We start from the raw sequence: 20,515 nt of genomic DNA, 5'->3' as shown, positions 1-20,515 counted from the left end.
ATTCTGCACCAAAACAAAATTTCGCTCTGAAATATGCAGTATTTGACATTATAACTGTGTAATAACTCATTGGTGGATGATATCTTCTCTCTAGGGACCAGTTCCCTGATTATAGTTAGACAGGAACACAGACGTGAGGACTTTAGTAGTGTTATGGATGTTTCCTAAAAGACTAAAAGAACCCTCCTAGAGCCAGATGTGTCCAACCCCACTTTTGCTTTTATACTGTTCCAAATGCTGTTAAATATTCCACTATTGCTGCTCCATCAGTCTTTTTGATAAATTATCCAATCGTGTTTTCAGTTTATTTTAACAACCATAATGCATTGTACAAGATATAAAACAGTAAACTCAGTTGCAAAAGACCCAAAAAAAAGAAACAAACACAGCTTAACAGAGTGATATATAAGCATATAAAAAAACTACTGTAAAACGCCAGATGTACCGACAGCTCCCGTTATGAAATAGCCAACGTCCTCTCCAAAATATCCAGATCCTGCTTCGCAACTGAACGACACAATCAACACGTTTACCGACGGAGACAAACCGAGAACGGGTCGAACGCAAAGGTTTCCTTTTTTTCTGGGCGTCTGAGTGTTTGAGGCTGGACGAGGCAATTATCTACATCGTCTCCAGGAGGCGTTTCTATGTACAATAGGAGGAACGGTGACAGAAGCCTGGAACAGAGCTCAGCAGAGACCCTGACCAGGCTCAAACCTGCTGTAACCACGGACGACGCATCACAGTCCAGGAGTTTGTTTTTTTAAAAGAGGGCGACGGCCTCCGCACCCCTGAAACCCACAGCTTTCTTTATATCCACACTCCTGAACTGGTACCTGTCGGGAAACGGAGCGGAGCAAACATCTACAACGCCAAACGCTCTCGGTTTTGCTGCAACAGGGAGCATCAATTTATTTGTAATTTCATTTGGACCCGATGAATAAATGAACCAGGCTGCTGTAGAGTAACGGGTGGAGCGTCGAGTGGCTTTGGGAGAGCTTTGATGACTGGTTCGCTTTACTGGGGCGGCTCCGTGACGCTGGGAGACACAAAGGAACCAGTTACTGGTCTGCTTCAGGGTCCCTGCAGTAAAGTCCACAATTAAACTGCCCGTGCAGGATGTTGCTGCTGGGAATCCACATGGTTCCGGGCTATAGCGTTGTTTTGTCGGGCAACATAGGTTTGGAAAGCAGCAGGGGAATTTGAAATTGTTTTTATCCTGCAGAAACAATTACAGCTTAGGAGAAATTGGAACAAAGATTAAACTCGTGGGGGAGAATGGAGGATTTGCTCGTGTAAAAGCAAAAACAAGCTCTGATTGGCCGTATAATTGGGTTTTAAACTGAATCATAGTCGGAAGGTTCAGTACAGAGAATCAAATTAAGCTCGTCGAGAACAGAAAGAATCATGACACAGCAGTTCTGCCCTTGGCAAGTATGAATTGTTTACACGTGATGCAGATGTTTGGGGTGAAAGATGAAATATCACAACTCCTCTCCGATGAACTGGCTCAACGTCGTCCCTCCTCGACCGGCCATCAATCACACCGTATTAATCAGAAGCTTACTGTGCACTGGATATTTTAAAAAGATCTTCATGCTCCATTTAAACTAAAAAGCACCAAGTGGACAACAATAAGATGGGGGATCTGTACATTTCAAAAGGAGAAGCTCGCCATGGTCTCTGCCTACAAATCAACCAGAGCTTTAAAAGGCTGGAAAGGGGGAAGCAAACTGAACTGATGTCAACAACAGGAGGCCTTTCTCTGGATAATGGCAGAGAAAAGTGGATTTGTTTTTTTTCCCAGTCAATATCGGCTCCTGTTGTCGTCTCTGTATAACGTCGACGTCCCCACATCGAGTACGAGTTGGTTGCTGGAGCAGGTGGACTTGAAGGCGGGGGAGAGGGCGTAGGTCACAGGGTGAGCTTGCAGTGACAGAGTTCTTTGTACATTTGCCTCCTCAGTCGGGGCATATCCTGCTGCCCGAAGCTGAACGGCTGCCCCAGCGCCAGACACTTGCAGTACTGCGGCGTGAGGAGGACATTTGGGACAAATACTAGATCAAGATACTAGATCATACGAGGCAAACTTTAAATTCAAGCCAACATTGGGTCCCGTCTGAGCCTCTGAGCAACAGACTCACCTGTAACACGAACGCGCCGCAGTCGCTGTCGTTGTTTTGACGACCCACGTTCTGCAACACACAACCCACCACAGATCAACGCGCGGCTCGTCTTTATTTGAATTCATAGCAGCAGTGAGAAAGAGAATTGATGGTCTTTATTTTCCCAAATGTGTGTGATTTGAAGTGACGGCGGTGAAGCGTCTGACCATTTTGAAAAAGCCTTTCCATCCAGTCAAGAAGTCTTGCTTTTCTTTTTTGACGGCCTCCGCTTGCAGATACTTAAAAATATGCTGGAAAGGAGGCGAAAAAAAAAAGAAGTTTTGAATTACTGAATCACAAATCCAACCAGACCTGCTCATTCTTACCTTTGGGCAGCGCCTGTTCAGGGTCCGCTGAGAGTCGAAGTAAGTTATAGCTCGACGGGGAATGTCGACGCTGACCAGTGACCAGTGAACCTCCAGATGAATCGGGATTAATAGAAGATCCTTCTGGAAGATGTCCACCTGATACAACAGGAAGTAGTGATCATTAAAAAGGATCATAGGAAACCGACTCTAACATAGGCTTCAAGGCAGCTGTAGTACACACAAGTCGCCACAAGATGGCGGTGATTAGCTGAAGACTCACTTTTAGCTGAGCAGCCAGAAATACGAAAGTAAACACACCTGTTATTTAGACTCACAAAGGAAAATCCCCTTGATTCTAATTCATTTTGGTCACCTCAAAATACATCACCAGCAGAAATACAGAATAAGCAGGGGCATATGTTGCCGACGTAGGAGACAAGGACAGGTCCAACACAACTTACATTTTTTGTCCACCTTTTGACACCGTCGTAGCCTTTTGTCCTTAGCTTATCGTAAAAGAAACTGTTGAAAAAGTGAACCTGAGAAGGAGAGAAGAAACAATCGTTTAAAGCAGACCCAAGCTACCCACGTCTCCCTTCCTCAGACAAACGCCTCTGGACATCTGTCCCTCTGGACTAGACCAACATCAGCAAGCATGAAAAGGCCTCCAGAAAGGACGGACGAGCATTTTTACCTTGTCTGGTACGGAATCCATCACCAGGTCACCGTACATGTTCATAATCTGAATGAGACAAGTAACAGAGAGACATATGATGTAAAATACACAGCTTTACATTACAGACGATCATTTGTGTTGGTGAGAACCCAGAGGGAGCTACGCCGCGTGACCCCAAACGAGGTTAACCGGGACGCCCCCAAGGGAGGAGAACTAAAAACACAAGAGGTGAGTTTGAGACTTCAAGGCTCTGGTGAGAAAAAAGGGGCCAACAGTAGAAAAACACTGTGACACGACCACCCGGGGAAAAGAGCCCTCAGGAAGAGGCGGCGCTGCTCTCCAGTAAATGCTCTATGACACAGAACAGTTGTCGCTCCAGTTCAGTGTTGTACCTGGTCATTAAGCCAGTTCTGTCCATATAGAGTGCCGAGGTCATCCATGGTGAGAACATGGCGTTTGTAGTTGACCCGAAATGTTTTGGCCACAGCTGATCCGGAAGATCGCTGGAAGGCTTGTATTAGGTGCTGGATGACTGCTTTCCTAATAGCAAATCAGAGACACGGCCAGGAGGTTTTACACAAATCAACGATATGTTGTTTTTAAAGACATTAGAGGTCGCCGACCACCATCGGACGCTCGGGCCGAGAGCTTCAAACACCCGTTCGCCTCGCGGCGGCGGGGCCGCGTGTGTCAACGCCTTTACCTGTGTGGCTGCGAGAAGTTCTCCTGGAAAATGTCCTGAAGCTTTTCCACGATGTCGTCCACGTGGACGGGGATCAAGCTGCCGTACTGCTGCAAAGACTCTTCAAGAATACCTGGAAAATGAGCAGCAACGCTAAGATTTAGGTTTAGCTTGTTTGTTGTTTCAATACCAAGAGGTCTAAGGTAAAGTTCTGAAGGTTTGGAGAAAAGTTTAATCTACAAATAAGAGAAAAAAAATTATAATTCAGTTTTTACAGGAAAAAAAGGAAAATTTGTCATTTTATGCCATGGATTTTTACTGGTCTATTGTGTCAATGGAAGACGGGCTAAACGCTGGTCCAGTGGACACCATGAAACGTGGCTGCCAGCTAAACCTCACATTTATGGAGGCGTCTGCAAAATAAGGACGTTTGAGGGCCAGAGCTTTATTTCCTGGTGTTTCTTTACCAAATGAAATATTCTGCCATTGGCTAAAATCCACTCTTGAATATGAACCAACTCGTCCATCAATTGTCCAAATACTTTTGAGCTCCAGAAACTGCCACAATAGTTTCCCCAAAGCTGCATTTTTCGAGCTCAGAGTCACATTTTGATGGGCATCGTGATGTGAGAGCAGACTGAAACCCTACTGAGCTACTTGCTAACAGATGGTAGGAGACTCTGATCCGTACCGGTCACGTAACTTATGTGTTCCTCAGTAATGGCGCGTTCTGCCGGTTTGACCTCCACGTCCCGTTTGGCTCTCTCCTCTGCCTGAGAACAGCCATTCATCTGATGATCTGGTAACATGAAAACATGAAAACAAAATACATGACCAACGCGCTGTGGAGTTGCGCAGAATCCTCCTCATGACACCGAACACCCCATCGGGACGTCCAGTTTGGACACGAGAAGAGAAAACACAGCGGAATTACTGAAAGGACTCGTCTGCTTTTCCTGCATTGTCCAATAAAAAGAGTTTTTCCCATCGCCACCAATCGGGATGACGTCATCGCCTCGTGCACCTCTTGGTGGCGCGACATCTCGCTCGGGCCAGTTCAGCAGGTAAGGTGACTTGCTAAAGTTACGGTTGTTAGCTAAACGGCTAATGACTAAACAAGCACAACTATTAGATTTGCAGCTCACAGCCTAAAATTCACAAGCAGAGGTGCTCAGAATGTTCCCAGGACGGGGAGGAGGGTGCCTCCAGGGGGGCGTGAGCACGTTGCCACGCCGACCGGACCACACATCTCCTTGCACTTATCACATCACTCTCATCTACTGTAACCTCCACTTTTATACTTGTGTATATTTTATGACCAATAAGGGCCAATTGTCACTAAAACCCTTCAGGCTGCTGCTAGAAAGCTGGAAATAGGAAGAATTGCACCTTTCAGCACGATGACAACCCAAAAGCATAAGTCTAAGAGGCTTCGGAGTCAGCAAACACAAAAGCTTTTCCATCACGATAAAGTGTGTACCTCCATGGAAGCCTGGGATAGAGTCATCAATGCAGCCATCCTTGCCATCGGTGCCCGGCAACTGCTGGTATCTTTTTGTTGCCTTCTGCTTGCCGTACATGCTGTGTCTTTGCCATCTCCTGTGGTACCGGTGCCCCTGGGAACATAACCACTGGGCCCGTAGACGCCAGCCCTTCCAGTGCTGGGTCAGACGAAAGCCAATGCCTCTGTGGGTCCGCATGTGTGGCCAGGGCCGGAGCCTTCTCAGGCCCCGGTTCCTGGCGAGGGGGGGCCGAAATATGTCTGCGTGAGTCTGAGGGACGGGGTCCTTTGCAGGGACGTCGTGGTCTTCTGTCTTCTGCTGCAGTTTGTAATACTGGTGTTGTGAGTAAGTGTGCTGGAGAGCCTTGGAGGGGAACTCCGCAACCTCCCACTCCAATTCATCCTTTTCTCCTTCCTCTTCCACGTCTTCATCTTCTCCCTCCTCCTCCTCCTCATTCTCCCAACCCCTAACTTCAAATTGACCTTTGTCTTCCCCATCCAGACAATGTTCCTCCTCCTCTTCCTCCTCCTCTTCCTCTGCATCTATTGCCTCAACTCCATCCATTCCACCCTCCTCCTCCTTGTCGACGTACTCTTCGGTCCACACATTTTTTTGGCCCAGTCTGAGGTGCATGGGGCTCGGGACGCCATGTCCCGACACTGGGACAATGAGGTGGTCCCCAGGAATCCCACCTAAAAACAAATAGATACAATAAAATTAAACGTCACATAAATAATGTCGTACACATATTTCACTGAACTGTGAGCTCTCTAGAGATTTTCAACCAGATTCCAGTCAGGTGATTGGCATCCAAAAAATATCCAAACAAACCTTAAAATCTCAGCTGACTTTTCCCCAGCAGGATTTTTCTTCTGCAATGCAGCGTTCCGTGGCCATTTAAGTAAGTAGTTTGGCCATTTAAAGTAAAATAATCTGGATTATGGCTCACTGGAGCATTCAAAAGTTTAGAAATCCTTCTGAAACCGACACCCTCAGCATGTTGTGCAACCATATTGGTCGTCCTGAGAGAGCTCTTTGCTTTGACTCATCAGGGGGAATTTCTTGACGTCCATTATTACGCATAAACTGGGGCCCTTATGTGGCTAAATGTCTTTGCGTGGCAATCAGCATCAACATCGTTACCTCCTCCTGCGTTATCCTGCCTCCCAGCAGGCAGACCCAGGTCTCCCTGCCAGTGGTTCTGGGCCAGACTACCACCACTGTCTCGCATTATCCACGGACAACTCACAACCTGCGCCAGCTCGTCACCTGCAAGCAACATTTCCTTAGTGCTTTTACAGAAGAGGACAACATTCATTTCAACAAAACTCATCAATTTACATTCATTTAGCCCTATAATCTATAAAATAGAGCTCATATTTTACCTTGGGAGTTTCAATCTCTTGGAGAATTTTAAATGTCCACAATTTGTTAACGTACGTGGAAGCGGTTAAAAGTGTCATGCTTTATTTTATTCACGTAAAATTCAAAATTCAACTCCATAAACTATATTTTGAAGCTCTCATGACAGTAACAGCTGTGAGCTAAGATCGGTCTAAAGATTTTGTTCATAGAGCGCAAATGTTTGCATTTTAAAGTAAGTAACTCCAAATGTTTTGGATTCTATAACTGAACACAATCCGTTTCCAAACAGAAAGTGTGTTTCCATCATTTTAAAGCGGAGAATGCACCTAATCGGAACTTTACCATGTGCAACCCCAAGGCAACAACTTTAGCTTGCTAGCACAAATGACCAAAACCGAGGTTATAAAACTTAAATGGATGACAACAGCATTACAGAGAGAGGGGAATGCAATGCAAATCACCATCGATACAAAGATTGTTTGTAAAGCAGTTTTTTTTTAAACTATTGATACGTCGCAGGAAATAAGTCTTTACCAAACGTAGCTTGTGTGCTAGCAACACCGTTGTCAATAGCACCAAGTGTGTAGCAACACTTATTTGACCACAGATTTTATTAAACTTTCTGAAGGTGGTGCACAATTGGTAAAATCAACCTGAAAGTATTCGGTCATACGTTCCTGCATGAAATATCTTACTATCGATGCAATAACACACATTTAGCCAAGATCCCGTTAGCTTTTTACGCTAGGTTGGGAGGTTTGCTAGCAACAACAGCCAACCAAACCCCGGCTGGGTGTCTCCGTGTTGCTTAAATAGCCATGTGATGCATATTTACACTCACCGTTAGACTGCAGATTTACGTAAACCTATATCCTTCAGAAATAATAATGGGGGTGTTTAATTTGTTTACAAGTCGGGTTGCTAATTAGTGATAAACCTCATTCAATGAAGTCAGGTGTTTGGAGCAGCCAAATGCAACCTCCCTCTGAACTTTAATAATGTGAAGCCCTTCCGGGTCTTCTTCTTCTTCGTCGTCGTCTTCTTCTTCTTCTTTGAGATTCTACGGTGGCGGCAAACTGTGTCAGTGTATAAGCGCCACCCAGTGGTCTGTTATGATAACTGTAATGGCTTGCGTTCTAATATTTAGAAAGAGGAAAACAAGCAAAAGAAAACAAGAAAAAACAACTTACATACACAGATTTAAAATTAAAAAAGGTCCCATCCCCAAGAGCACTCTTTATAATTACCTTATAACTCAACTTTATTCCTTCCACTTTTATTTTTCTTTTATGTTTCCTGATCATGTCTTCTATAGTTTCTTGTCTGCAACCATCACATTCCCCATCTTGATTACTATCTCTATGTCGTTACATTCTATTGCATTACAGTTGCAGACCACCTTGTCCTCACCTGGAGCCCCTTTTACCTTCACGACTGCCTTAATTTTTTGTGCGATACTTTAAACAAGGTGTTGAAAACATTCCCCAGAGATTTTGGTCTGTGTTCCAATGGTAGCATCACACAGTTGCTGCAGGTTTGTCAGTAGCACATCTGTGCTGCACATTTTCCTGTTCCACCACATCTCAATTGGTTTGAGATCCGGTGACTGTGGAAGTTGTTGGAGTATAAAGGGATGGACATGCCCAGCAACACTGCAGCATTTAACTGATGCTCAGTTGGTTCTAAAGGGCCCAAAATGTGCCAAGAACATATTCCCCACACCACTGCACCAGCAGTAGAAGCAGCCTGAACTCTTGATACAAGGCAGGATGATTCTTGCTTTCATGTTCACACCATCTGAATGTTGCTGCTGCAATCGAGACTCGTTAGACATGGCAACATTTTTCCATCTTCTATTGTCTAATTTTGGTGACACTGTGTGACCCTGTGGGCTGTAACCAGTGGTTATTTAAGTTACTGTTGCCTTTCAATCATCTGGAACCAGTCTGCCCATTCTCCTCTGACCTCTCACAGCAACAAAGACATTTTTGTCTCCACAACAGCTGCATACTGGATATTTCCACCATTCACTGTCAACACTAGAGATTGTTTTGTGTGGAAAAAGCCCAGTAGATTTGGTTTGTAAATACTCACCCATCTGGTACTGACAACCAGCCCTTGTTAGAAGCCACCGAAATCCGCTTTCTTCCTCATTCCTTCCTGGTTTGACCTGCAGTAAGTCATCTTGACCACGTCTACATGTATAAATGCACAAATGAGTTGTTGCCATGGGGTTGACTGATGGGCTCTTTGTGTTAACAATTAAGTGAACAGGTAAACCTACTATAAATGATACTGTTAATTGCACAGCATCATATGAAGTATAATTCTCTAGACTCTAGACTATATTTCAAATATATCACCATTTATACTCTATATATATATATACAAAATAAAAAAATCTCTTCCTTGCCCTCCTGGGCGGTGCCTCCTTCCTTCAGACTCGGGTCCTCTACCAGAGGCCTGGGAGTCTGAGGGTTATGAACAGGATCTCAGCTGTTCCTAGGTCTGCGCTCTTCTGGACAGAGATCTTTGATTTGGTTCCTGGTATCTGTTGGAGCCATCTACTCAGGTTGGGTGTTACTGCCCCTAGTGTCCCGATCACCATTTGCCTTCATGCCCCACATTCTCTCTATCTCCTCCTTCAGCCCGTGGTACTTCTCGTGTTCCTGGATCTGGAAGTCCCACAGGATCTTGGCCAGCTTGTTCTCCACCACTTTCGGGGGTGTCTCCCACCTGGACCCTGGGACCTCCAGTCCATACATACATACATAACCAAATAATAACTAACATTTGACAATTGTGATTTTGGTGAAGCTAATGAACTGTTTTCTTCTACCATTGAGTAATATGATAATCCAGTCTATGTGCTGTAACATCATCATGGCTAACATCATCAAGGTAGGCAGGCATTTCACTGACTCTCACCTGTAGATTGAAGCAATGGCTGGAAAAAAATTGTGAGATGTTTTTTTATTTGTGATTTGATGATGATTTGTGAATATAACAGTTAATAAGGATGTGATAATAGAGTTGGAAATATAATGGAAATGTCCTTAACATCAGTGTGAGTTGTACAAGGAGAGAAAATAATCAGAATCTTATTAAATAAAAATAAACATAAAGAGGGGTTTTATTAGGTTATGGCCTGTGGGATGACAGGTGCACATGTTGCTTCAGGGAACCCTCACACGGGCTTACAGGTTCTTCATGTTTGTCCTGATGTATTTAACAGCAGTGTCATGCAGAAATAGTCAATACACACGTTTTCAAATTTTTTCCATGCTCGGATTTTATATCGAACGTTTTATTGTCGTATGTGCACTTTCCATTTTAATATTTCGCGCTTACTCTTACTTTTGTCGTCTGCGTTGTAAATCGTCTATTCTCAATAAAGAGATTGAAAAAAACGGATGCGGAACCAGCACCAAGTACCCTCCTCTGATTGGCTACAGCCCGACCAATCACAGCCGCCGGTGGGAGGGCTAACCTTCAATGACGACGAGCCCCCCCCAATCAGCAGCGCTCCCAGTGCTTTTTACACGCGTATATACGTACGAGCTCTTCCGCAAGGTCTTTCTCTTAGAAAGATGTCGGCAAGCAGTGACAATAGGTGAGATCCGTTTTTCACCGGTTCAGTTCACGCTCACGGTCGAACGTTCGTCATTTTTGCTGACTCCTTTTACCGTCCTCAGCGCATAAAACTACAACAATCCCCGTAGTCAAACTCTAGGGCAGTGTTGGCCGGAAGAAAACGTTAGAATTCTTAAGATCACGGAGTTCGAGTCGAGCTGTAACGGTGCTGAGATCGACTAATGTGATAACAAGCGATAACAGTTGCGTTAATTCCCGTCGGTTGTGAACAGTTGCAGTTCGAGATTGTGGGCCTGGTCGTCGTGGGTCGTGAGTGAAACGGCAGCCCACCATGTTTCTGACCGTAGGCGGGGGGGCCTCGGCCCGCTGCGGCTTGTTTCCGACACGTTGTTGCGTTCCGTTGGAGTAAAATTAAAGCCTTTCTAATTTGCCCGCCCGACGCCGTGTTCAGACGCCATGGTTAGGTTACTTTACGTTCGTAACGTATCGATTTGGCGGCTCTAACAGGCGACCATTTTAAACGCTGCGTCAACGTGGTTGTAAAAAAAAAAATGGCGGACGACTAAAAAGGCGTTGTCTTTACTAACTCCAGATCGGCCCAATTACGGTGGATTTGAGCGTGTTCTTTTATGCCCATACCAATCGTACGCTAATAAGTCACATTTTCCTCATTAGATGCTTAGAAACGCATTGTTCGTCCAAGCAGCTGACGTTTCTCGGTTGGTACCTCCAAATAGTCGGTCTCATTCCCAGCTAGAGCTGGTCCACAACCTCACAGGATCTCAGGAATTTGAGTGAAACAAACCTTTGGTGGTAGAAGCACTTCGACAGAGCATGATCACCGTTTTACTTCTACAGACTCAAAGATTTCCACACCACATCAACAGAGTGTATTAGAACAGGACAATCAGATGCCAAATATATGTATATATTTTTTGTCAATGACCAGTTATTTGATCAGTTACTGATTACAGTCTAGATCACTGGATAAACACTAATATCCTTCCTTTCTATTTCCAGTAGCAGTGGCCCAGGGGGCATGGAGCCAGATGGCGTAATCGAGGTAGGATCTTTTGGCGTATTACCCCAGAGGTAGGCAATCCAGTATTACCAATGCTTCAGTCAGACTGGGTTTTACATGCTTCCGAGTAGATGACTGCTTTCACCAAGGAAATTGGGATCCCAGGTGCAAAAGCATCTCTATCTAGCCTGACTGGGTTGCCTACCACTAGTTTACACAAATGGTGATAATCCTTTTACAGCTGACTTGTCAATTGACCTTTGTCGTTTGCGTGGGCCTTTATTCCAGACTAACTGCGCTACATTGGTGGAAAATTTTGATGACATGAACCTGAAGGAGAATCTTCTCAGAGGAATTTATGCATATGGTTTTGAGAAGCCTTCGGCTATTCAGCAGAGAGCTATTGTCCCGTGTATCGAGGGTAAGTAAGGCATCACTCTGAAATAATTCTGTAAATGTAATCACCTTTGTGTAATCTCAGATGAAACTTGCCTGTACTTCTAGGTAATGATGTAATTGCCCAAGCCCAGTCTGGTACTGGGAAGACAGCCACCTTTGTCATTTCCATCCTCCAGAGGATTGACATGAGCCTGAAAGAGACTCAGGCGCTCATCCTGGCCCCCACTAGAGAGTTGGCTCAGCAGGTAAGCTCAGATAATGTAAAGTATCGCTCTTATAAATGAGTTGTAAATGACGATTTGAGATATCGGATCAAAGAAAAGAATATCAAACTGTATCGTATAAATGGGCCACACAATTGTACTTGAAGGAATTGAGAATAGGGGATTAAATGGTTCATCCTCTGATAAAAGGTGCACGAAATGGTGTCGAATGTAGTTGTACAATCATTATCTCCTGTGTGAATTACAGGAGAGTTTTCTTTTACATTTATAGTTTTGTTTCAGATCCACAAGGTGGTGATGGCGCTCGGAGACTACCTGAATTGTGTCTGTCACGCTTGTATTGGTGGGACCAACGTGCGCGCCGACATTCTGAAGCTGCAGGCGACGTCTCCTCAGATCGTGGTGGGGACGCCCGGTCGCGTCTTTGACATGATAAAACGCAAAGTCGTCCGTAAGTTTCACATTTCCCAACTCTGGCAAAGGGCTTCAGTGTGGCCATATTTCACGTCTGGCGCGAACGAGCTGACTTTGTCCGTGACGTCCTGTTCGTAAACGATCTTTCTGCGCGTTTAAGAGCGGCTGTATAGTGATGAAACCCATGCGTGTCAACTGATTCTCTAAAACTCCTGCTGTGCTGGTGACCAGGCCGGCGTTTTGCTGGCTTGACTCAACAGTGCAGCAAGGCCTTGGAGGAATGATCAGCATTGACTTTCTGAATACAGCGTAATCGGCCTGTGGCTGTTAACCTTCTAATTCTCAGCTTGTTTACCTGTGTGCGTTTGAAATTGTTGGTCCATGTGTACAACAGAAATAATCCTTTTGTATTTGTTGCTCTTCATGTGACACAAAAGCCTTCATCACAATATGCAACCTTAATTTACAGATCCTGATTGCATCAAAATGTTTGTGCTGGACGAAGCCGATGAGATGCTGAGTCGAGGGTTTAAGGACCAGATCTATGAGATTTTCCAGGAGCTCCCCACGGACATACAGGTAACGCTTCCATGTATCCTGGTGTCTCAGACATGCATGTACCTGTCAGCCACACGTCCTCACGCTCTGTTTCCCTCATGCAGGTTGTTCTGCTGTCAGCCACTATACCAGTGGACGTTTTAGAGGTCACCACCAAGTTCATGCGCGATCCCATCAGGATTCTAGTCAAGAAGGAAGAACTGAGTCTCGAGGGAATCCGGCAGTTTTACATCGATGTTTGCAAAGAGGTGCGAGGGCTTGTTTGCTCACCAAATGAGTGTCACACACAAACATTAGGAATAACTGTAACGTTAAAGGTGGAGTTCAATGGAAGAACGGAGAACTTAAGTTTAGACACGAGTTCCTGTTCACACTAAACAATCTTGTTCCCACCAAATTGGCGGTGAGGCAGCCCTGGTTGAGCAGCTACGGCATTCATTGTGGAATGATTAAACTAGTTTGAGTCCTAGAATGAATGTTGGGTGTAAAACTTAACAGGAATGGAAGCTGGATACTCTGACCGACCTCTACGAGACCCTGACCATCACGCAAGCCGTCATTTTCGTCAACACAAAGAGGAAGGTGGACTGGCTCACTGAGAAGATGAAGGAAAAGGACTTCACCGTTTCTGCTATGGTACCTATTTTATTCACCTCTAAACATTTTTGGTCAGTGTTTGTTCCAGCTCACAATTTTGGAGATGGTGGTAAGACTCTTGTAAGAGTAGCTGACTTTTTTTCCTTTTAGCATGGCGACATGGAACAGAAGGACAGAGATTTGATCATGAAGGAGTTCCGGTCCGGCTCCAGTCGCGTCCTCATCACCACTGACCTGCTCGTATGTACAATAACGAACCATTATTTGGCTTATGCTTGTTTGAACCAATTTATAGTGGTGTTACTGCTTCCCAAGGTTCCCTCTCCTCCTATCTGCTGTGCTAGTGAAGGACTGATAGTTCCTTGGTAGAGAAATCATCTGCACTCCACTGTGGCTTGGTTTAATGTCTTTGCATCACAACTTATTTGCAGATGACATCCAATTGTTTAAAGTGTTTTCAAATCAGTAACTCCGTAGACTAAGGATCTTATTCCTTTTGTCCGTCTCTTTTCGAAGCCAGGTTGGGTCCACTGTCCATAAATTATTAAATGTTCGAAGGAAGTAAGCTATGATGAGTTATTAATGGCGTGTCTCTATTCTCCTCAGGCCAGAGGTATTGATGTCCAGCAGGTGTCTCTGGTCATAAACTATGACCTTCCAGCCAATAGAGAGAACTATATCCACAGGTAAAATGCCTTTTTAAATCGGTCATTCTAATGCGGGTCGAGCCAGCGTTTGACAACCATTTGGTCAAATTTTAGTCATTTCAATGTGAGTTTTACAGTAAACCAGCTAGTTGATGATGGCGTAAACAAGCTAACATTAGCAGGCGTGATGTACAGAATGTGGGTTCTTTAAATGACCTTAAATGATCTTGATGGAATGGAGGTCAGTCGGCCATTTTGAGTTCCTCTTTTTCTCCTCCAGGATTGGTCGCAGCGGCCGATTCGGCAGGAAGGGAGTGTCCATCAACCTGCTGACCACTGAGGACGTGAGGGTCGTGAAAGACATTGAGACATTTTACAACACCATCATCGACGAGATGCCCATGAACATCGCCGATCTTATTTAGAGAGAACCGCGCCCCCTTCAGACACTGCTTATTTTAGAATTGATTCTGATTGTTAAAGGCAGACCTGCCTCGTCTTTACATCGAGAACTAAAGTTAGAGCTGCATTACTATTTGACATTGACAAACACGTGGAGATTAAGTGGAAAGTGACTCGGAAGTGACGCCAACCTTCTCCTGCTTCTTGTAGCACACACGGCGGTGTTCTTGTTAACAGTTGTTTGCAAACGTATACATTAAACTGGCTGGGACATTAGCAATGGTAAACTACCGGTGAAGGAAGGTTTATTCCTGCAGCGTCGGTGACGGCTTCCAGGCCAGTTTGGACAAGCCACCAATCCGGTCCTGCAAGACCCGCAGTTCAGCCAGGTTTTCTGTCCTGCCAGGTAGTCCAGTGCTTTCATAAAATAAAGCACGTTTCTGGCCGGCGGGTTAGAAAACCCGGCTCGACTGCGGGTCTTGAAGGACCGGATTGGTGGCTAATTGTTCTAAAAGTATTACTGCTCACCAACATTGTGTGTTCATTTATTACAACGGATCTTTATTTAGACTAAATTACATATTGGGACTAAACAAATTCGTGCAATAGCATCCAGTGGACACTTCCAAGCGGTGGTCCTCAGCGTCGGCTCGAGCCGCTGTGGAGTCTTGACCGCTGCCATTTTAACCTAGGGAAATTTTAATGTTACCTTTTTATCTTAGTTTGTATTTTTGAAATATAGATTTTTGATAAGGTGATTTTATAACCTACCTCATGAAAGTGTAGAGTGCGTATGAAACATTTGAGGACCAAGTTATAGATTTGAGCATGTTCTCTGCATTTAACTGAGCATTATTTGACCAAAACTTTGTTTGGTTTTGGAGAACTCTGAGGGCTTGTGGGGTATAGTTGGTGCTGAATTGCTTTTGATTCTTAAAAGCAATTTCTGACTGGGATCTTTTGAAATGGTATCAAGTTTTCTACATTGTTCTATTTATTTCAATGGTTTGAAAAATAAAGGCTTTTTGGGGGGGAAATTGTTGGAGACGGTATAATTTCTATTTATGTGACATGTGCTTTCACTACATCATGATTGCTACCATGTCCGAATTTATACTTGCAAAATCTTGCCATTCCCCTGAACACGTATCACTCCAGATTTGATCCTCATCCATTCCTGCCAGAGCCTGTCTGGCTGATCCCAGATATGGTCCATCAATGTCCAGATGTCCATATGAGGACTGCATTTGTGTCTCACGATTTTACCTAAAACTAATTAGCGTATCTATCAAACCTGCAGCTGAGTCGGCACCGCTCCTCCAGTCTTGACACCAGAGGTGAGATCTTTTCTGTCCAGCTCCCTGACTTTAATATCCTGCTGCTGCTCTATGGAGCCTGTCCTGGTCCAGTATGACCTGCTCGCATCCACTGGGATTAATGCTAAAGACTCAACGCTTATAGAAGTCATTTTTGTTTATTTACCAAGAAACGTGACCTGTAATCCGCCTACTGAATGAAAGCGAATTAAAGATCACCCTGCAGTGAACATGCTTACAGAACTTGGTGCTGTAGAACTACATTTTTTATTTTGAACATAAGAGCTTTGAGTCAAATAACTAGTTCTGTAAAAAAAATTAAACAGCATGGATGAACATAGGACAGGGTAGCACTCAGCTGGAGTACTTTTACCAACTCTGCCCATAGAATGTCATGAGTGGGGGGGGCAATAACTTCAGAAGCCACATTAAAATGAGTAACTGCTAATGGAACCATCCCCGTCCAAACAAATGCATTTGAAATTAACGAAAGACTTGATGTATTCTTTTAAAGATTGGTCGCGAAAATGTACCTTAAAAGGTAGAGTTCAGGTTGGGTCTAATCTGCTTTTGTCTTTATTCCTGCGTTCCAGTAGTAAAGAACCTGTAAAGCAATGATCCCGTTGCAGGTGGAGGATATGACGTAGGTGAGGGTCATCAGCAAGTCCCCAGTTTCCTGCATCGACGCACAAACAATGCAGTTAGAAGACGGGATCAGCTTCAAAAGAAACATGCCTGTGACGACATTAAAGCCCTATCAATCTGCGTTGAGGCACATTTCATGAACAAGTCTTCCAGTGTCCTGGTTTAAAATCATTTTTAAGTCATTTCTAGTGGTTCTGCTCCCTCGATACCTCTGTACATCTCTTTCTGGCCGCCTTTGGTTGTCATTTCCAATTGAACGGCAATGATGTCTAAACAGTTTTCCAGGCGATAGACAACAGAGCAGAGAGGGAAAATGTATTTACGGTACAAAGAACAAAAAAGCCACTGCTGCAGGGGCAAATAGAGCCAGCAACAAACCTACGTCATCTGCCAGGAAAGGGGAAGTAAACCCGGCAGACTTGTTTATCGCAACTTTCTCCAAATATAATAAAAACTGGAGAAATAATTCTTTGGAACTCGTCTCTTGGGCCAGGAAAGCAATCTGAGAAAGCTTAAATGTCCTCACAGTCCCTTGAAAGGGCAATTCCAGGCAAACTGCACAGTACACTTTTAATACTTAAGGTCTAAAAGACTGCAAGAGGTAGTCTGCTGCGCCTTTAGGAAAGCGGGTCTCCAGGGTGATCCTGTCTAGAATTGTCCTTCGATCAAAGGTGACTCTTTGAAGTGCTTTGAAGTGCCTGTGGGCATTTCCAGAACAGCCTTAATCGTACCGTTTAGAATGGTGCATGTGCGGATTTACCTGCAGCGTGGTGAAGATGCGGGCGAGAGATCCAGCGAACAGGAGGAAGACAGAGATGGCAGAGAGCTGGCCCGTGTGTCCGTTTCTGAAGTTGGAGGCGGCCTGTATCAGCTGGGAGAGACAGTTCAGGTGTTTGTTGAATCTGAATGAAACTTCATCTCCCTTATGGTCTGTGCTGTCTAAGCTAAGGATGACTCGTCACCTACCCTGCTGATAGCAATAGTCGGCATGTTAGAAGCCTGCATGTAGGTGACCACCAAGGTGGGTGTGACGGGAGACAGGAGGAGGACTAACAGGCCGAAATACACCACCAGGAGTAAAAGACCTGCCAGGGGGACAAAAGATGGCTCCAGTTATAGTTGAACAATAGCACAATTGGAGTCAAAAGAAAATCTTTTAAAGTTCAGTTCAAAACCTGGAATCAAGTTTGGATATTTGAATTCGGTTGTCTACCTGGTCGGACAGAAAACCTGGCTGGATTACGGGCCGTGCAAGACTGGGTTGATGACAGCTGCTCTAGCACATTCTACTGATGAATGATGTCCTAATTTATAGAGACTGGCTTTAATTTATAGAGAGCGGATCTCGCTGCATTAAGGCACTGGTTTAGCGTCTATAATGGGTCTAAAAAAGTATGGAGACTGCTTTTAATTACTGGCCTGTGGATCCTCACACACATGGCATCAAGCACCAGCTCCAATTTAAAAACCTTGTTTTGCATAGTGACATTTGGTTACTATTTTAAGTTTTTATTGTATTTTATATTGGGCATAGTGCAAAAAGGTTCTCCTTAACCCAGGACTCCATTAAGGGCCATACATTTCACCTCTCATTCAAGAAATGTGCTTATGTGATTGACTGGGAAATAAACCCTGCTTTCTCATGACATTAGAAACTGAGAAATTGAGAGACAAATTCTAAAAAACCCTTTATTCCTGTTCTAAATTCCAATGTAATATGCAGCTATGCTGTTTATTCCCTCAATAAATTACTAAAATTAACATTTGTTCATTTTTTTTTCTTCATTTAAAACTGTTGATACACTATCTCGAGAGGTCACAGGACACATTTAAGGTTCAAATAACGAAATGATTTAAAGCTCCATATTACTTGTAACTGCACAAATGTCTTCAGAAAGTAACAATACAAGTTCAATAAATAAGCAACAATCACAGATGATGCGTTTTATTCTTACCAATGCCTGTTTTTCCTTTGTAGTGTTGAATGAGGAAGCCGATGGTGACCGTCTGCAGCATGACGAACAGCGTCTCGCCCCAAGCACTAAATCACAGACAGACAATATTTGATTAGGAAAACGTTGAGAAAAGGACTCGCCACAGATTTGCATCGTCAAGCCCTTCTGAACATGGAAAAATAAAACTGTATTTTGTCTTGATTGCTCTTATTCGAAAACCAAAACAGAGGCAAAGTGACCAACCTGAAAGGAAATTTGCTGACTATGCTGTACGCCGTGGTTCCTAAGATGGCCAGCAGCTCCAGCAGCACAGCATTAAAACTAAGGCCCTCAGCACTCTTGGCTCCCATCATCTTCAGGATTTGAGGTAGTTTCACTATTAAAAATAAAAGACGGCAATAGTTTATAGCTCGTCCATTTCACAACCAAATTGTCAAACGTTCCATTTTTGAGCACATTTCCTTCATTTGTATTTATGAATGTACAATTGTAAGGATTTGTAAAATGTATGAATGGACATTTCTTTGTTGCGGATTCTCAATCCTCCCAGACTATATTGTCTAAGAACTAGTTTGAAGACCTTTCACCTCTTATCTTTCATCTTCTAAAAGACTGGAATCTCCCGCGACCAAGTGAGCCTCTCGTATCACAATGGTTGGGTGTGACCACACTGCGACTGGAGCCGTGTTATTATCGTGTCAGTCATGGCGCCACCTTCTTCATATTTAGTTGGGAATGGGGGTGGAGTGGTCCAGCCAGAGATGTTTAACCCCCGAGGACAAACCACCCGAGAACAAGCTGAGCAAAGCTGCGTAAATAATGTTGTGAGAAGCACACGTGCACCCTAGAGGCACAACAGCCTCTACAAAAACTGGTTGGATGGGACATTTCTTTAAAGACAGTATGATATCCTAATAGAAGAGCCATTTCTGTCAAATTGAAAAACAACCACATTTAAGTGAAGGTGGAGACAAGAGGGGCAACTATCTGGCACTTCCAATGCTGTCAAGTAATCCCACCCTGTTCACACCTCGGCCAAGGTGGTTGGACACACAGGTCACACTAAGACTAAAGATGGGGGTTCCAGGGACACCTTCCAGGGACACTACAACCACCGGGTTCAAAATCCTGTGACTCTGGACCAGCCTTTTGACTAAGGTCATCCACCCAGTCCTACACAGACCTGTGATCCAACCAGGTTTTCTATCCTACCAGGAAGACATCTACTTTCTCAAAGAAAGTGAAATTGAAGGTGAAAGCAGGTGTCTAGTTGGGCAGAAACCATGGAGGGATTAAAGCCTTGTAGGACTGAATCGATGGCAGCCGCTTTAAATCAAAGAGGCCCATTTGGATGCTGTGAAATGTCTTCAAATCAGAGGATAGACGTTCAGTTTTACGTTTCCCTAAAAAGCTCAGAGCGTCTGATAAATGAACAAAATATCACACAATTTTTTGTAATCTCCAATTTAGCCTTTTAACAGTCCCACTGTGATTACAAACCAATCTAGGTAATTACATTATTTGTAGGAATTAAGAATTCTTCTCCCAGAATAATGAGGGATTTAAGTAAAAAGGTAAAGTGAGGCGTTTTTACCCATCATTGATCCCAGGATGATGCCATAGCCCAGACCTTTGCTCAGTACAATCTTCAGACACTGCACTGTTTAAAGTAAAGAATGTACGTCAAGTTCGTCACCAGTCAAACCAACAAGCACATTAATTTGTGAAACAAGAAACAGGACAATATCTTAAAATGTTAATCGTAAGGTTTTAATTTTAACTTGTACTTTGCACTCTTCCCAGTAGATAACACTCACAGAAATCGTTTAAAGTTTAAACCCGGCACTTACCATTTAAAAAATTAAAGTTGAGGAAAAAGTCGTCATAACATGTTTCAGGCATAAAATATGTCACTAGGAGCCCTTTAAAAGGATCTAATACTGATATATTTTTTTCCAATTCCATTTCATCCGCCATCGTTGATCCTATTTCCGCTTTCGCTTTCTTCTTCGTTTTCTTCTTCTTCTGACAATGCGCATCAGCGG

The 20,515-nt window shown here is 44.0% G+C and overlaps 3 protein-coding genes and 1 non-coding gene across 5 annotated transcripts; 2 read left to right on the top strand and 2 right to left on the bottom strand.

The window, feature by feature from the left end:
* Window positions 1-283: 283 nt before the first annotated feature.
* On the bottom strand, window positions 284-7,708 carry senp3b (SUMO specific peptidase 3b). Its single transcript, XM_057027117.1, has 12 exons — window positions 7,540-7,708; window positions 6,477-6,602; window positions 5,312-6,025; window positions 4,523-4,630; window positions 3,853-3,964; window positions 3,542-3,689; window positions 3,168-3,215; window positions 2,935-3,012; window positions 2,492-2,629; window positions 2,333-2,416; window positions 2,145-2,195; window positions 284-2,025 (listed from the first exon to the last, which is right to left on the bottom strand). Exons 2-12 carry the CDS (start codon window positions 6,562-6,564, stop codon window positions 1,915-1,917), a joined length of 1,680 nt encoding a protein of 559 aa, XP_056883097.1. The 5' UTR covers window positions 6,565-6,602; window positions 7,540-7,708; the 3' UTR covers window positions 284-1,914.
* Window positions 7,709-10,196: 2,488 nt separating this feature from the next.
* On the top strand, window positions 10,197-15,591 carry eif4a1a (eukaryotic translation initiation factor 4A1A). 2 transcript variants are annotated; one of them, XM_057026277.1, is made up of 11 exons: window positions 10,197-10,311; window positions 11,316-11,355; window positions 11,602-11,734; window positions 11,818-11,957; window positions 12,219-12,387; window positions 12,820-12,929; window positions 13,013-13,156; window positions 13,407-13,544; window positions 13,656-13,745; window positions 14,112-14,191; window positions 14,433-15,591. In XM_057026277.1, exons 1-11 carry the CDS (start codon window positions 10,289-10,291, stop codon window positions 14,575-14,577), a joined length of 1,212 nt encoding a protein of 403 aa, XP_056882257.1. In that variant the 5' UTR covers window positions 10,197-10,288; the 3' UTR covers window positions 14,578-15,591. The 2 variants fall into 2 exon arrangements, with proteins under 2 accessions (XP_056882257.1, XP_056882256.1); XM_057026276.1 differs by having other exon boundaries at window positions 10,203-10,311; window positions 11,313-11,355.
* LOC130523499 (small nucleolar RNA SNORD10) lies at window positions 12,517-12,657 on the top strand. The gene has a single exon (XR_008949905.1). It is a non-coding gene; the product is annotated as a small nucleolar RNA SNORD10 (small nucleolar RNA).
* Window positions 15,088-20,491, bottom strand: mpdu1b (mannose-P-dolichol utilization defect 1b). Its single transcript, XM_057026278.1, has 8 exons — window positions 20,321-20,491; window positions 20,065-20,130; window positions 18,714-18,846; window positions 18,471-18,556; window positions 17,482-17,600; window positions 17,276-17,386; window positions 16,404-16,546; window positions 15,088-15,242 (listed from the first exon to the last, which is right to left on the bottom strand). The coding sequence occupies exons 1-7, from the start codon at window positions 20,445-20,447 to the stop codon at window positions 16,430-16,432; spliced, it is 759 nt and encodes a 252-aa protein (XP_056882258.1). The 5' UTR covers window positions 20,448-20,491; the 3' UTR covers window positions 15,088-15,242; window positions 16,404-16,429.
* Between the last annotated feature and the right edge of the window lie 24 nt (window positions 20,492-20,515).

This window comes from Takifugu flavidus, chromosome 3 (assembly GCF_003711565.1).
Source record: "Takifugu flavidus isolate HTHZ2018 chromosome 3, ASM371156v2, whole genome shotgun sequence".
NCBI lineage: Eukaryota > Metazoa > Chordata > Actinopteri > Tetraodontiformes > Tetraodontidae > Takifugu > Takifugu flavidus.
The sequence above is the reverse complement of the archived record's forward strand: the minus strand, read 5'-3'. Positions and strand labels throughout refer to the sequence as shown.

What these genes read in the sequence shown, in the direction of transcription:
- senp3b (XM_057027117.1), bottom strand. Translation starts at nt 6,564, where the DNA reads ATGCGAGACAGTGGTGGTAGTCTGGCCCAGAACCACTGGCAGGGAGAC. An exon ending in ACACATAAGTTACGTGACCG is followed by an intron (nt 3,965 to 4,522) that starts GTACGGATCAGA and finishes CTCATTTTCCAG; the next exon opens with GTATTCTTGAAGAGTCTTTG. An exon ending in GGAAAGGCTTTTTCAAAATG is followed by an intron (nt 2,196 to 2,332) that starts GTCAGACGCTTC and finishes TGTGTGTTGCAG; the next exon opens with AACGTGGGTCGTCAAAACAA.
- eif4a1a (XM_057026276.1), top strand. Translation starts at nt 10,289, where the DNA reads ATGTCGGCAAGCAGTGACAATAG. An exon ending in AGCCAGATGGCGTAATCGAG is followed by an intron (nt 11,356 to 11,601) that starts GTAGGATCTTTT and finishes CCTTTATTCCAG; the next exon opens with ACTAACTGCGCTACATTGGT. An exon ending in GATAAAACGCAAAGTCGTCC is followed by an intron (nt 12,388 to 12,819) that starts GTAAGTTTCACA and finishes CTTAATTTACAG; the next exon opens with ATCCTGATTGCATCAAAATG.
- mpdu1b (XM_057026278.1), bottom strand. Translation starts at nt 20,447, where the DNA reads ATGGCGGATGAAATGGAATTGGAAAAAAATATATCAGTATTAGATCCT. An exon ending in CAACTTTAATTTTTTAAATG is followed by an intron (nt 20,131 to 20,320) that starts GTAAGTGCCGGG and finishes TACTTTAAACAG; the next exon opens with TGCAGTGTCTGAAGATTGTA. An exon ending in GCATCTTCACCACGCTGCAG is followed by an intron (nt 16,547 to 17,275) that starts GTAAATCCGCAC and finishes GCGTCGATGCAG; the next exon opens with GAAACTGGGGACTTGCTGAT.